We start from the raw sequence: 13,242 nt of genomic DNA on the forward strand, positions 1-13,242 counted from the left end.
TTGGGGCTTGCACATAAAGATTATGCTAACAGCACGTCAGTTTCCTTCATACCAATAAACCCTTCTAATAGTGGGTACTTACTATGGGCTGGTTACTGGGCTAAGGATAGTACATGTGTCACCTCCCTATACTAGCAAGCATCCTCTGGCACAGTGTCATCTCCACTTTACAGATGGGGAAAACTGAGGCTGAAAAGGACTAGTGGCTGGCTTAGGGTTAGATTATATAGCCAGGAAAGAATCAGGGTTCAAACCAGGAACATCTATTTCCAGAATCTGTGTTCCCTGTCCTGGACAATGTTCTTTCACTTTCTTTTTTTCCAAACCCAAGGCTTAGGACATTCTACTACTGATTTATATCCTGGGACCAGTGGCTCACATTTGAGAGGTGGTTAGATGGGCTGGTCATTGTAGAAAAGCTTGTTTCCCATGCAAAGGTGAGTGCATTTGGGGACCTGAGTTTGGAGTTTGGTTTCTGGGAGAGCAGGAGGACCTCAGAAGGCTTGTGTTTACCAGGCAGGTATGGGATGTGGCTTAAGAAGAAATTCTGATTAGCCCAGCCCCCAGCCTCCCAAGCTTTTCAGTTGGGCCCCCCAACTAGAGGGGTTCTTGGAGCATTTCCAGCCCACCCTGTCATCACACAGGGAGACTGAGGTCCAAAGAGAAGCAGCTGTTTGCTCAAACTCAGTCACCTATGCCAGGGGAGGACTCAGGTGTTTTGGGGATGGGCATGACAATAAGCCCAGGGGTAATGTGGGGAGACCTCACGTTAGGCTGAACTTTATCCCTCCTGCCCATCTTCCCCACGAAGAGACCCTCTGTTCCATAAGCTCCTCCTTCAGGCCAGGCTTTGAGCCAAACATTTCACACACCATCATCAAGGGTTGGTCAGACAGGTCTTATCACCTTCTCTACTTTTTTTCCCTTCTTTTTGTTGGTACCAGGAATTGAACTCACGACTTCCTGCTTACAAGGCAGGTGCTTATGCCTCTGAGCTAAATCCCCAGCCCCACCTTCCCTACATTTTGAAGGAACAAGTTGAGGTTCTGAGAATAATGGGCCTTCATCCATTTGCTGATGTCCTTTTTTTTTGGTCTTTTTGAGACAGGGTCTCTCTATGCAGTTCAGGCTGGCCTTGAACTCACTTTGTAGCCCAGGCTTGTCTTGAACTCACAATGATCCTCCTGCCTCAGCCTCCCAAGTCCGAGTCTGAGTGCTGGGATTATTGCTGATGTCCTTTTGGACAGCTTAATGGCAGCAGGAAGAAACAGCACATACACAGAAAGGTTTTTCAAAAAATGTAATGATGGTATGTACTCAGAGAAAAAGTGAGGAAGAATAAAAGTAATTTTTAAATGAAGATACTAAAAAAAGCGCTCCCTGAAATGTGACATTTGTCATATACTCAGCAGTTGAGCTGCGATTTGAACCCAGGTCATCTGACTCCATATCCTTGTCTTTCCTGCCTGAAGGAGTGGATTCTAGCAACTGCTCAAAAACAGCAGAAAGGCCTGTGCATAGGCTGGGGGAAAAGTTGGGGTTCTCCAAGTTATACCCAAGACTTCAGAGGGGTGACCCAGAGAACAGTCTTCTCCCTGCTGCCTTCCTCATGCTCCTGAGGAGTCCCCACTGGCGTCCAGAATGGGACCAAGGTACATGTTCTAGTTGGGAGTCACTGGATCCTTTGTCCTTCATCTCAGCTTCCATCAGCACAGCCCAAACAGAGACCTTCCGCTTGCCACTCTGTATCTGAAGGGTCTGCACTGAGCCTTCATGGTGGGGATCTCCCTCTGTCAATGTGGAGGTGGTTTTGCCATGAATCTGAGGCATTTGGGGGAGACTTGTGTGGGGTGAGCTGCAGACAAAGCTGTCATCTCTATGGCTAAGCCCTACTGTGGCTGCGAGGATGTGATTCATTCATTCAAGTTCCTATAGCCCCGCTGAGTGATTGCATGTACAGAAATCTTGATTTCTTCCTTACTATGGGGACCCTGAAGGCAAGGCTGTGTCCTTCCTTCAACTGAGGGTCCCTAAGAGAAGGGACAACTGTCCCCTCAAACTGAAGGCTTCTGAAAACAGATGGCTTTGTCTCTGCTTAGAACAAGGGGTTCCTGAATACAAGGTCATGTCTTCCCGACCCAGACGGAAACCTCTGAGATCTAGGTGGTGCTCCCTGCCTTAGGCGGAGACCTCTGGGAGCAGGGTCATGTCTTTTATCTCAGTTACACGAGGGCCCCGTGGGCATGACTGTGTTGTCCCTTGCATTCTGCATCTATGATTCCTTCAGCCTCTGACCCCAGGGCTACGCGTCATGTCATGCACACGTGTGTGCATGTGCGTCTGAGGAGAGGTAGCCTCTCTTGGCCTCTGCCAGCTTTCCAACCCTGATGCCTGATTCTACTCTGCTAGAGGACCAGGAGGGGCATCTGGGCTCCAGACTCCTTGAAATAGGGAGGCAGGAGCTCCTCTCCCACAGGGATTGGCCCTGGGATGGGGCTGGAGTCTGTCCCCCCTCCCTTCCCTCCTGGTCCTGTGTGGTGAGGTAGAGCAGCTCTGGTAGGGCACCAAGCCCCACCAGGGCCATGACCGCCTCTCCCTGCAATAAGTGTGGAGACAGCAGCTATTAATATAAGATGAGTTCACGGGCTCACAGCTTCTACAGGCTGAAAAATAGGCTCCTGGGGCCGGGGGCTGTGGCAAGGCTCGTCTGTCAGATTCTCTCCTGGAGCCTGCCAGCCTCGTGTCCTCAGCTCCTTCCATGCCGAGACCTGTGAGCACAAGGGCACATAGCATGGGGCACACAGGCACACACTTGTGGGGCTGTTCAGACAACACACACATGCACACAAAGATATCCATGTAGACCCAGATACATTTGCACACTAGTGTCCACAGGTACATTGTTACACACATGTACACAAACATCAACTTTATGTGCTTGTGAGTGCATGGTGGAACACATACTTAAATATATGTATATACCCTTACATTCATTATACACAGACACACACTTGCATACTAGCCCAGACAGGCTTGCATAAGCAAACCGATTTTTACACCATTACACACTCACATATACACAGATATAAACCTGCATAGCAAGTGGTATGCATAGTTATGTATAAAGCTGCATGCAGGCCGATATTCAAGGACCTGAATACATGCGCACACAGTATACACACATCCACATATGCTCCCTGCTGCTGTCAGTACTTTGTAATCATGAACTCACCTGACAACCATAGATTTCCAGCACCACAGGCTGGCTCAGCCTCCCATCCCTCTCACTTCCCCCAGTCTGACAGGCAACTCAAGTTCCTGCCAACCCCACACCTGTCTTTGGCTCCCCACCCCTCCAGGGGTCCCCAGATCCTTGATTAACCCCTTCACTAATTGGCCACCAGCCCCTTGACTTTGCTGCAGGCCTTCTCGGGAGCTGGGAGGAAGAGGCTTCAAATTGGCCAAGAGGATGGGTCTAGGGAATTGGGCGGGGGTGCTGTGGAGTCAGACAAGGCACCCCATACACTAGGATTGGGGGAAACATTGACATCTCGCTCTCTTGGAAAGGTATTGCTATGATTTATGTGTATTGTCATACAAAGCTATTTCTGCATGCACATGCACACACCACTCACATGTAGCCATGTTTCATCCCTCAGCACACCAGTGCACACAAACATTTGCACATTCAATAAACACCCCAGGTATGTATACAAGCAAAATCTTACATGTGCACTGTCATAACCAGACACTGCCCAAGAACATCCACACACAGACAGGAGCTACACGTGTAGCTCAGTGATACAGCACATGCTTAATCATGTGCCAGGCTCAATACCCAGCATCAAATAAATAAATGGAAATAAAGACTCACACACAAATACATAACACACCCGCGATGTTGTGTACAGGTTTTCAAACATAGCCACATGCATACTGTACATCCCTAAGGATATCCTGAGTGTATCTGTAGGCATGCACTAACATACATCTGCAGGTGTGAGTCACACACATGAAGTCCATACACACATATTCATCACTCACATTGTACATAGCACAATGACCAATTTACTAAACTACTAAGTGGCTTGAGAGAAAATCCTTTAGCCTGCTCTTGCTTTATATAAAAGAAAGTAGAGGTAGCCAGGTGTAGTGGTATGTCATAGTCCCGGCACTCTGGAAGGCCAAGGCAGGAGGGTTTGAGTCCAACCTGGTAACTGAGCAGCTAAGAGAGATCTTGTATCAATATTTAAAAATTTTAAAAGGGCTAGGGGTGTAGCTCAGTGTGACAGCCCCGAGTTCAACCTGATGCCACACATACACCCACAAAAGCAAACAAGCAAGCAAGCTGGACATTTGCTCAGTCTGTTGGTATGGCTAGGAAGTGGTAGGTAGATCCTACCCAGGTCCTAAGTTGCCTTTTCTAAGGTTCCTCATTGAATGCCCAAGCCTGGATCTCCTCTGGGCAGCTTCCAAGCCTTCAGGCAGCCACAGACCCCGTAAGGTCCTGGTAGACCAAAGAGCAGAGACCCTGGTGTTAGCAATCTTTCCAAGTCCCCAAGAGTCCACAGCCACGTTCCTGGTTATGCTGTACTCAGACACACGTGTACAAGCATGATGTCAGCTCCCAAGATAGTGAGACACTAAACTAGAGGGGCCCTCTCATCATCACATCAACTTCCTGCTCAACAGGTTGGGGAAGCCATGGCCCAGAGCAGAAGCAAGGTAGAAGTGAGAAGGGCCTGTCTCTAACCATTGCCAACACTCTGCACCTGTGTGAGGTATGCAGGGGCACAAGCACATGTGTGCAGTTCCCTGAGTGGGCCAGGGGTGGTTGCTGGCCCGAACAGTGTGTATGTCCAATCTTTTGTCCCAAATCCCACCTGCCCTCTTATCATGAGACTGAAAATTGAAAACCTCCTTGGGATGTTAAAGGGTGTTTTGTCCTTAAATTTAAGATCCCCCTCTATATCCTTAGCCCCTGGGGTATTGAAGTAGCACTTAAAACTGCTCCTACCCTTAGACTGGAGGGAGCTGGCTGCAGACCACCAACAGTGGAACTTCAGAAAATGGTGCCAGGTTGCCCTGGCCACTGGGCGGCCAGGAGGGGGCAGTGAGCAACTGGCAGAGCCAGCGAGCAGGGAGGGGCAGCTCTGGAGGACTTGGTGTGAGGTTTGCCTGCAATTATGTGTTCCTGTAACTGTATGCTGATTTGTGTCCTTGTTCACACAAGGGCAGTGTTGTGCACAATGTGTCCCTGGGCCTGGGTTGTGTGCCACTCACCCTGCATGTGTACAAAAACATGCATCAATTAGCATCCACCTGTGAGTGTACAGGATAGGGTGTGTCTGTGTGAGGCCCTAACCCGTAACTCGGGTGTCTGCTTTGTTCCGAGGTAGCTGCAGATGCAGGCTACTTCCCCTCCAAAAGTCTATGGCCTTTGGTGGAGTTTGATTTCAATGAGCAAAAAAGTCCCACCTGTTACTGCACCTGAAAACCAGGAACCAGGGAATAAGGCTAACAGAAATCCTGCACACATACACAAAAAACCCCTACCACAATAAGAACTCAGACGCTAGATGAAGATTAAACTGTGTAAATCACATGGTGGACAGGGCGTGGGCTGCTTCTGGCCAGCAATGTGATCTTAGATCTCTGTGAATCTGTTTTTCTCTTATGAAACCGAGGACCCGTCTCTAAACACTGAAATGAAGTACATGCAGCCTTTGGTAGGTAGTGGGCGCTCAGTAAATGTGCATTCTCAGGATTACCCCAGAGAGGTAATGCGACATGCACAGGCTCCCAAGTGGTGGTGCCAGAATCCAAGCACAGGCCTCTTACTTCCCAGAACCACATTCCTTCCCTCCAATTCCCTAGCAAGGGCGGCTCCCGACACTACCATTTTGTCTTCTGCCAGGGCGGGCGTCTGGCTGCCTGTCAGTCACTGGCCTCTGGCAGCCAAGTGCTGACTAAACACAGGCCTGAGCAGGAGGGTGGGGTGGAGGGGCTCTGCAGGGTGAGCAGGCTCTGCACCCCCTCCCCTGCATCCCCACCTCCAACGATGAGCTCAGTGTGGCTGGCGCAGCAATTGCTGACAATTCAAAACTTCTGCCCCCTCTCCTGGGACGCCAGTGGGTGACTGTCCCTGCACAGCAGGCATGACCCATGGAGTTACCAACTCTGCTCTCACTCCTCTCCCAAGGGCCACCCCACTGTGTCTGCTGGACCCGGAACTGGGTGTCTGTTCATAAATTACCCCCGGGGACAGTTACCCGCAGCAGCTGTGCTCTGAACAACCGTTGCTTCCTGGGTAGGTCACTTTTTTGGGTCAGAATCTAAACCCAGCCCCCCTGCCTTCTCCAGGCAGAAGAGGGGGCGTGCAGCAGCCTGAACCTTTTATCGGATTCCATTGTAAATCGTTCTATTTAAGGTAAGTTGCTTGGGTCTGAGAGGCAGACAAGATGCTGGCCAGATGTTGGGAGGCAGCATCAACAGACTGTGCCCCTCTTGCCTAGTGCAAGACAGCCCATCTCCCTCTCCCGGCACACCCCTTCTCCTGAGAGGGCACGAGGGAGGTTGCGGTCCTGGGTCCCCCAACCTGGATCTTGGGCTGGACCTGGCTCTGAAGCCCCATCATCATTGGTGGCTATCAGTATTGCTCTTCTAATTTCTGTGATAAACACACACACGCACACTCCCACACACATGAGGTGACTGACTATAGAGATTTTATCAAATTATTGAAAATGTTGGCATTTCAGGGTTTGTGTGTATATGTAGTTACATGGAAGTTCAGGTCACTGGGGTACAAAAGTGGCACACATGTGAGCCTGGCAGGCAAGCAAATGAGACCAGGTTTGGAGCTGCAGGGCTTTCCTAATTGGATGTCTTCCTGAGAGTCTGAAGAATAGGACAGATGAGTGCAACTTGAGGGGTTTGGCTTAACCCCATTGCTCAGATCTCTTAACTGAAGAGCCCCTTTCCTAACCTTGGAAAAGGGGCCTGTTTTCAGAAGGCTTTCCTACCACGAACTACAGATATGCTCACTTCCTAAAACCCTAATGTGACACACACCTCCAAGAACCCACTGGAATATGTCCTTATAAATATATTTATATCAGAGAAAACAAGGCACTTTGGGAGCATTACAGCTTATTCTCCTACATGTACATCAATCTAGACAGAAAGTAAAAATTGGTTAGTTTCTCAAGTGAACTAACTGAATAAAGTTAATACAGTAAAAGAATTGTTCCCTAGCCCTCACTGAGGCACTGTTAAAGTGAAGAAGGTAGGAGGCACAGAGTGAGGCACTTTTCTGTGAAACATCTGGTCCCAAGTCAGCTGGACCCCAGCAGAGCTCAGAGCCTCATGCCCCCAGGAAGGCTGACATCTTTCCTGAGCAGAAGCGCCTTGCCCTTGTGCACTGCCTCCCTCCCCAGGCCCTGAGGTCAGGTGAGGGGCTGTAGTGGGAGGCAATCCGAGAGCAGAGCAGAGAAGAGCAGGGACACGGTGGGAATGCTTAAGCAGGGTCACCAAAGCCACAGAGACCTCAATCTGTCCAAGCTGGCGCTGCAGAGTTGGAGGATCGGCGCCACGGGAAGAGATTTCACATTAGCCCTGACAACACTGCCTCAGCTCTGCGGTGACATTGGCCAGGGTCGTTTCTGAGGGCGCTCAAGCTTCCACTGGAAGCAAGCTGGAGTTTGGGCCAGCTGCTCTGAGCCTCCAAGCGGCCCCCCCAACCCGCTCCTCTGGAATGAAATCATCTCACGACCAAAGCAAAGCTGCAAGTCACTTCTGACACTGTCAATCGGAAGCTGGGTCCCTGGGCCGTAACATTCTAGGGGCAGGTCCCCTGGGCCTAGCAGATCAGGAAGGGAGGTGGCTCCTTGGCTTCAGTGCTTAAAGAATCCTTATGGGCCATTGTTCCATTCTATCAGCCTCGGCCCAGTTTAATCACTAAACTTTCACATTCTGCAATTACACAATTCCAAAAACACATGCCTACCTTTACCATCTTAAAGGGCACTGGGTTTAAAGAAGAACTTTTTTTTTTTTTTTGGTGCACATATGCAAAGTAGAGCCCAGAGGGCCTCTCAGCTGACTGAGTCCCCAGCCCCCCCCCCCCCCCCAGCTGAGGCTGCTTTGCAAGGCCGGCTGCTACAAAGCGCCTGAGCTTGGCTGCATGGATTTTAATGAGAGCGTCAGGCAGAGCTGTGCTGTTGCTCTCCGGGACTTGCAGATCATTACCAAACCAGCTGTAGGATGAGAACACAGCACATGGAAACCCTAGGAGGTCACTGAGCTAATGATCTAATCCTACCTTCCGCAGGCAGAGCCCCTCCCTCCCTCCTCCTGCCCCCAGTCCTTTCCATGGTGGACTCTGTCCATTCCAGAAGCCAGGCCAACACCGCCCCCTTCAAGGTCAGAGTAAAATGAAGAGTGGCTCTGGTTCCCCCTCTTCCGGAAAGGAGGAGGATGGGGTAATTTAGTCAAACCCATTAGGCCCAAACCCTGGCCTGGCCAGGCCCCAGGACTCCTATTTGGGAGAGCTGGTGCCCTCCACCTGCCTCTCTAGCCTCTGCTGGGCCACATCCGGGGAACCTTCAACAGCCATTTCAGGGTTCTGAGGAAGGCAGCTTCAGTGTTCAAAGTGCGAGTGGGAAACCCTGGGGTGCTCAGCATGAAGCCCTGTGGCAATCTGGGGAGTGGGATGAGGGCACATTCTGGAGTAGCCACAGCAGGAAGACCGGCTGGCACTTGCAGGCTCAGTCCACATGTCCCGAGTTCAAGAAAATAGGGAGAGAGGGGCATTCAGCAAGGACAGGCAGCAGTGCCCACGATTACACTCTGCTCAAGCCGGAGGGGTTTACAAGGGCTTTGGCAATTACTACAACCATTTGCTGTGCTGGGTAGAAACAGATCCTGTTTCTCTTTGTTTCAGGCTCTGAAAGCCAGAGAAGTCAGGAGAAGCCGATTTCAGCATTAGGGCACAAGAGAAGGAACCTTGCTGTTGGCCAGAGCTGACCAGTTTTTTCCTGAATAATAGCACCTGTGTATTAGCTTTGGGAAGAGAGACAAGCAGGGCACTAACATCACTGTGTGCAGTGATGGGGGAGACAAGAAGAGGACCCTGAATCGCTCTGCCTTTCAGCTCTCTTCATGCTGCCAGGTCCCTCCAGGCAGGTACCTGCAGCAGCTGCCAGCCTGAGGGACTGAAGTTTCTACAGCTGGCAGAACCTATGCTTAAATTGGGGAAGTGAAAGGGGGAGGAGCTGCAGTGGCAATGAAAACGGCATCTGTCAAAACTGCCTGGCCCCTTCCTACTTCTGGTCTCCTAGAAGCTCAGCTCCTAGGCCACATGACTGGCTGGTGATAGGAAGAAGGCAACAAAGGGTTACGAGAGCCTATAAAGGTCTGAGTAGCACTGGCAGAGCTGGCACAGGCCTAAGCCCTCCAACTGGGACCCCTGCCTATTGGGAAGTCTGGAGCAGTACAGAGCCAAGATTGCTCTGCCCAGACTCCAGTAGGTGCCCATCATTTGGTCCCAGAAAACACAGGTGACTTGGAATCAGCAAGTCTGGGCCCTTGCTCTGTCACTATCCAACTGTGTGACCTTGTGCAAGTCACTTCCCATCTTTAGGCTGCAGCATCTTTATGGCAGGACCCAAGAAGTTTTACCATTCTCTCAGTCCTGCGTTTCCAAGTCTCTAAGTTTTGCTGCCGGCAGCTGGCAGAGGCCCAGGTCCGTGTGCCAGGGCTAGTTTGGTCATGGATATCAGAGGTTAAAACTAGGCTGTGTGGCCTATGGGCTCCGAGGGGGGTGGAAGGGAGGAGCATCTGAAGGATACTTGAACACCATGCTCAGTAAGAGGGAGCCAGGGAAGGAGACAACAACCTCAGTCTTTAGAAAGACATCATTTCTGGGCAGAGAGGACGAGGCACTCTTTGGCAGCCTGATGCCTCCTGGAGTAAAGGGCATGGGAGACTGCAGAGCAAAAGGCAGCCCTGCCCTGCTGATTAGGGCAGAGGATGGGGCAGAGGGGTAAAGCAGGCTGGTTTAGGGACACTCAGCCTGCTGTCCTCCCAAGGCTGGCTGTGTCCTTGAAGGACCAGAAGATGGGGGTCATGATTTGAAATAGCAAAAGTCAAGGATTTTGGGAAAAGGCCACAGATCAAAATGGCTCCCAGGGAAGGCACTACTTCCAAATGACTCCCTATCAAAGGGATCTGCTTTGGGGTTTTTTCTTCCTTTCACTATGGAACAGTCCATTGAAAGGAAGAGGGAACATCGCCTCTATGGAACCCCATGGGCCTGACAGTGGGGAGAGGAAATAACATGTTCATTTGGAGGAAGCACTTGGATATGTCTTTGGTTCCTTCAGGAAAGGCTTTGGCCCCTTGAAATTTTTTCCTCCCTTTTCTTCCCCATGGGACTACTGGGATAGGTATCAAAGAAGGTGGGCAGGAAGGAAAGTAAAAGGAGGTGGGCAGCAGGCAGGGTTAATCGGACCAGTCGTCTTCATCAAACTCGGAAGAGTCATCTTCTGAGTCGCTGTACTCCACAGCAATGCGACGTGACAGGATGGTGGCCACATCATTACCCACGACATCATGCTTCTCTTGCTCCCGCTGCTCTTCAACCCTGCGCAGCTGAAAGCCTGACAGCAGAGAGGGAGAAAGTTGAGAAGACATGTCCTCGACACTAAGCAAGAATCCATCTAACACTGAGCATGGGCAGGTGGCCACTTTGAGGGGACTGGGAAAGACAAGAGAAACAGAAGCCTCATCTAGGAAAGCAAAGAGGGCAAAAGGGTTATGGGAAAAGAAGGAAAGATGGATTTTACGAAGTTAGAGTCCTTGTGCTGTATGTGTCTGAAGGGCTTAAAGCCTGCTGTTATTCTGGCTGTTGAAGATGGTAGTTTCTCACAAGGCTCTGAGCTGGGAGTGGACCACTTTTCCACCCAGCAAGTGCTGTCTGCACAAGTCGACTGATTGTAATGGGGGGGGGAGCTCAGCACCTCTGGACTCTGTCTCCTCAAAACTACCAGTCTCCTGAGGGTCACACACAGCTACTCTAACCCCATAGGACCAGACTTGGCCTGGTCTGAAAGAGAATAAATGCTTCAGGAAGGTTAGATGGGACAAAAGGGGCATATATGAAGGGAAGAGGAGAAAAGAGGAAAAAAGAAAAGAGGATTAAAGGAAAAAGGGTAATAGAAATGGGGAGAAAAGAAGGCAGAAGGAGGGAAGATACAATAGGCAGCACAGTGAAGAATGACAGAGCCTAGCTGAAGAGGTACTTGCTAGGACAGTGATTCCTGTTTTTTTTTCTGGCTACCTTTTCAGTATCTGAAAAAAAATGAGGCTCTTTCCCCAGGGGGAAAAATGCATGCAAATAAATACAAAACATACATTTTTAAGAGTTCCAAAATCCTAGGTTAAGACATCTTTACTTAGACCAATGTGGAAAAAAATCTCAAAACTGTATTTTCAGGGTGAAGCTTTCTTTTAGACTGCTCTGAGGCCCAAGGTCCCAAATCTCTCCATTCAGTGAAGGCTAGTCCCTGGGAAAGGCACATGACTCCACTTCCCAGCCTCTAGTCAGTCACCCCAGCTTCAGATAAAGACTCTATGGTCCCAGACCCACACTGGAATTTACCTTGACGGATGGCAGAAAGCAGGTCGCTACGGGCATCGCTCACAGCAGGCAAAGAAGACTTGGGCTTGGTGGCATCAGAAAGTGGTGGTGGGGGGGCCGCAGGCTGGCCATCCCCACCACTGAAGGGAAGAGGTGGGGGTCCTGGAGGAGGCGGAGGAGGAGGCGGGGGAGGCACTCCTCCAGCTGGCTGGGACATGGGAGGTGGTGGTAGAGTTGGATAGTCAGCTGCTGGTGGTGGTGGAGGTGGTGGAGGGGCAGCAAAATCAGGGTGAGGTGGAAAAGATGGGGGTGAAGGTGGTGGAGGGGTTTCTGGTGACCCAAATCCCATGGCTGGTGGTGGAGGGGGTATCCCCAGGGGAGGTGGAGGTGGTGGGGCTGGTGGTGAAGCAAATCCAGGTTTGGGACCTGGTGGAGAGCCCAGAGGAGGAGCTGGTGGTGGATGGCTTGGGCTGACCACACTGGATCTTTTGGGTGTAGTCAGAACAGATCCTCTTTGGTTATCTGCTGCATAGCTATAAGGGCAAAGAAACAGACCCATCATCACTCTCAGGATGCAAAGCCCCACTCTGAGATAGGCTTATTTCTTTCTTTCTTTTTTTTTTTTTTTAATTTTTATCGGTACAGGGATCGAACTCACGACCGCCTGCTTGCAAGGCAGGCGCTTATGCCGCTGAGCTAAATCCCCAGCTCCGATAGGCTTATTTCTAAGCTTAGGCTTCTCTTGATTGACTCTATCATTTCACTTTGTTAAAAACAGGACCTGGGAAGGGTCAGACCAACCAAGAAAATGGGTATCTTTATAAGATACTAAGTTGCCCACCAGCAAAGGCAGATAACAAGAAATTGACAGAAACTACTTGTAAGAAGTGAACTTATGGGGTTGGGGATTTAGCTCAGTGGCATAAGTACCTGCCTTGCAAGCAGGTGGTCGTAAGTTTGATCCCCAGTACCGGAAAAAAGAAAAAAAAAAAAAAAAAAAAACAACAGAAGTGAACTTACGACTCCTCAATGGCTAGCTGACACATCTCTTAGGTCTTCCTCTGACCCTAGCCCTAAAGGGAAAGTACTGAACCCTCTTTCAGAGGAACAGCCCATGGGCAGTTGCCAATTTAAGCCTAGAGGCAGGACTACAAAATGTATATCAGTGGAATGAAAATTCAAATACTACCCACTCACTAGGATCTGTTTCTCAAGCTATAACATTCACCAGGTCTGGTGAGGGAAGAAAAACCATGACCAGTTACTGTCTTCCTACTTCCAAACTTGAGTGAGATATGGGTTTAGATACATGATCTTCACTTGAGAGAACAACTCTCCTTCTGAGGAGATGAAAATAGGAAACGAATGTGCCACCAACTCTTTCCCCAGGTTTGAGAGATGATTAAGGCTCTACTCCTGGGATCAGATTTGCGTAGGTGTAGCTGCAAGCTGCAAGCTGCATGTGAGGCTGAAGGGTTTCTTCTTCCACCTTTGTATCTGCCCCACATTAACAGCTATTCCTTAGAAAAGCATCCATCTTGGAATGTTCCGCAGACTTTCAAGTCTTAGCTGCATCTGACAGAGTAACCAGCAGGAAGTGA

At 50.1% G+C, this 13,242-nt stretch overlaps 1 protein-coding gene across 4 annotated transcripts in view; it reads right to left on the bottom strand.

Annotated features, from left to right (window-relative positions):
- Nucleotides 1–6,711: 6,711 nt before the first annotated feature.
- The window catches only part of Wasf2 (WASP family member 2), an 83,349-nt gene continuing 76,818 nt past the window's right edge, over nt 6,712–13,242 (bottom strand). For all 4 annotated transcript variants that reach the window (XM_013154001.3, XM_003471281.5, XM_063235860.1 and 1 more), the window contains 2 exons: nt 11,663–12,174; nt 6,712–10,661 (listed from right to left, as the gene is read on the bottom strand). In XM_013154001.3, the coding sequence (XP_013009455.1) occupies nt 10,504–10,661; nt 11,663–12,174 (670 nt within the window). In that variant the 3' untranslated portion in view covers nt 6,712–10,503. The remainder of the gene's footprint in view (nt 10,662–11,662; nt 12,175–13,242) is intronic.

Source organism: Cavia porcellus, unplaced genomic scaffold, assembly GCF_034190915.1.
Source record: "Cavia porcellus strain 051 isolate PalLab524CR breed Dunkin Hartley unplaced genomic scaffold, mCavPor4.1 scaffold_25, whole genome shotgun sequence".
Classification (NCBI taxonomy): domain Eukaryota; kingdom Metazoa; phylum Chordata; class Mammalia; order Rodentia; family Caviidae; genus Cavia; species Cavia porcellus.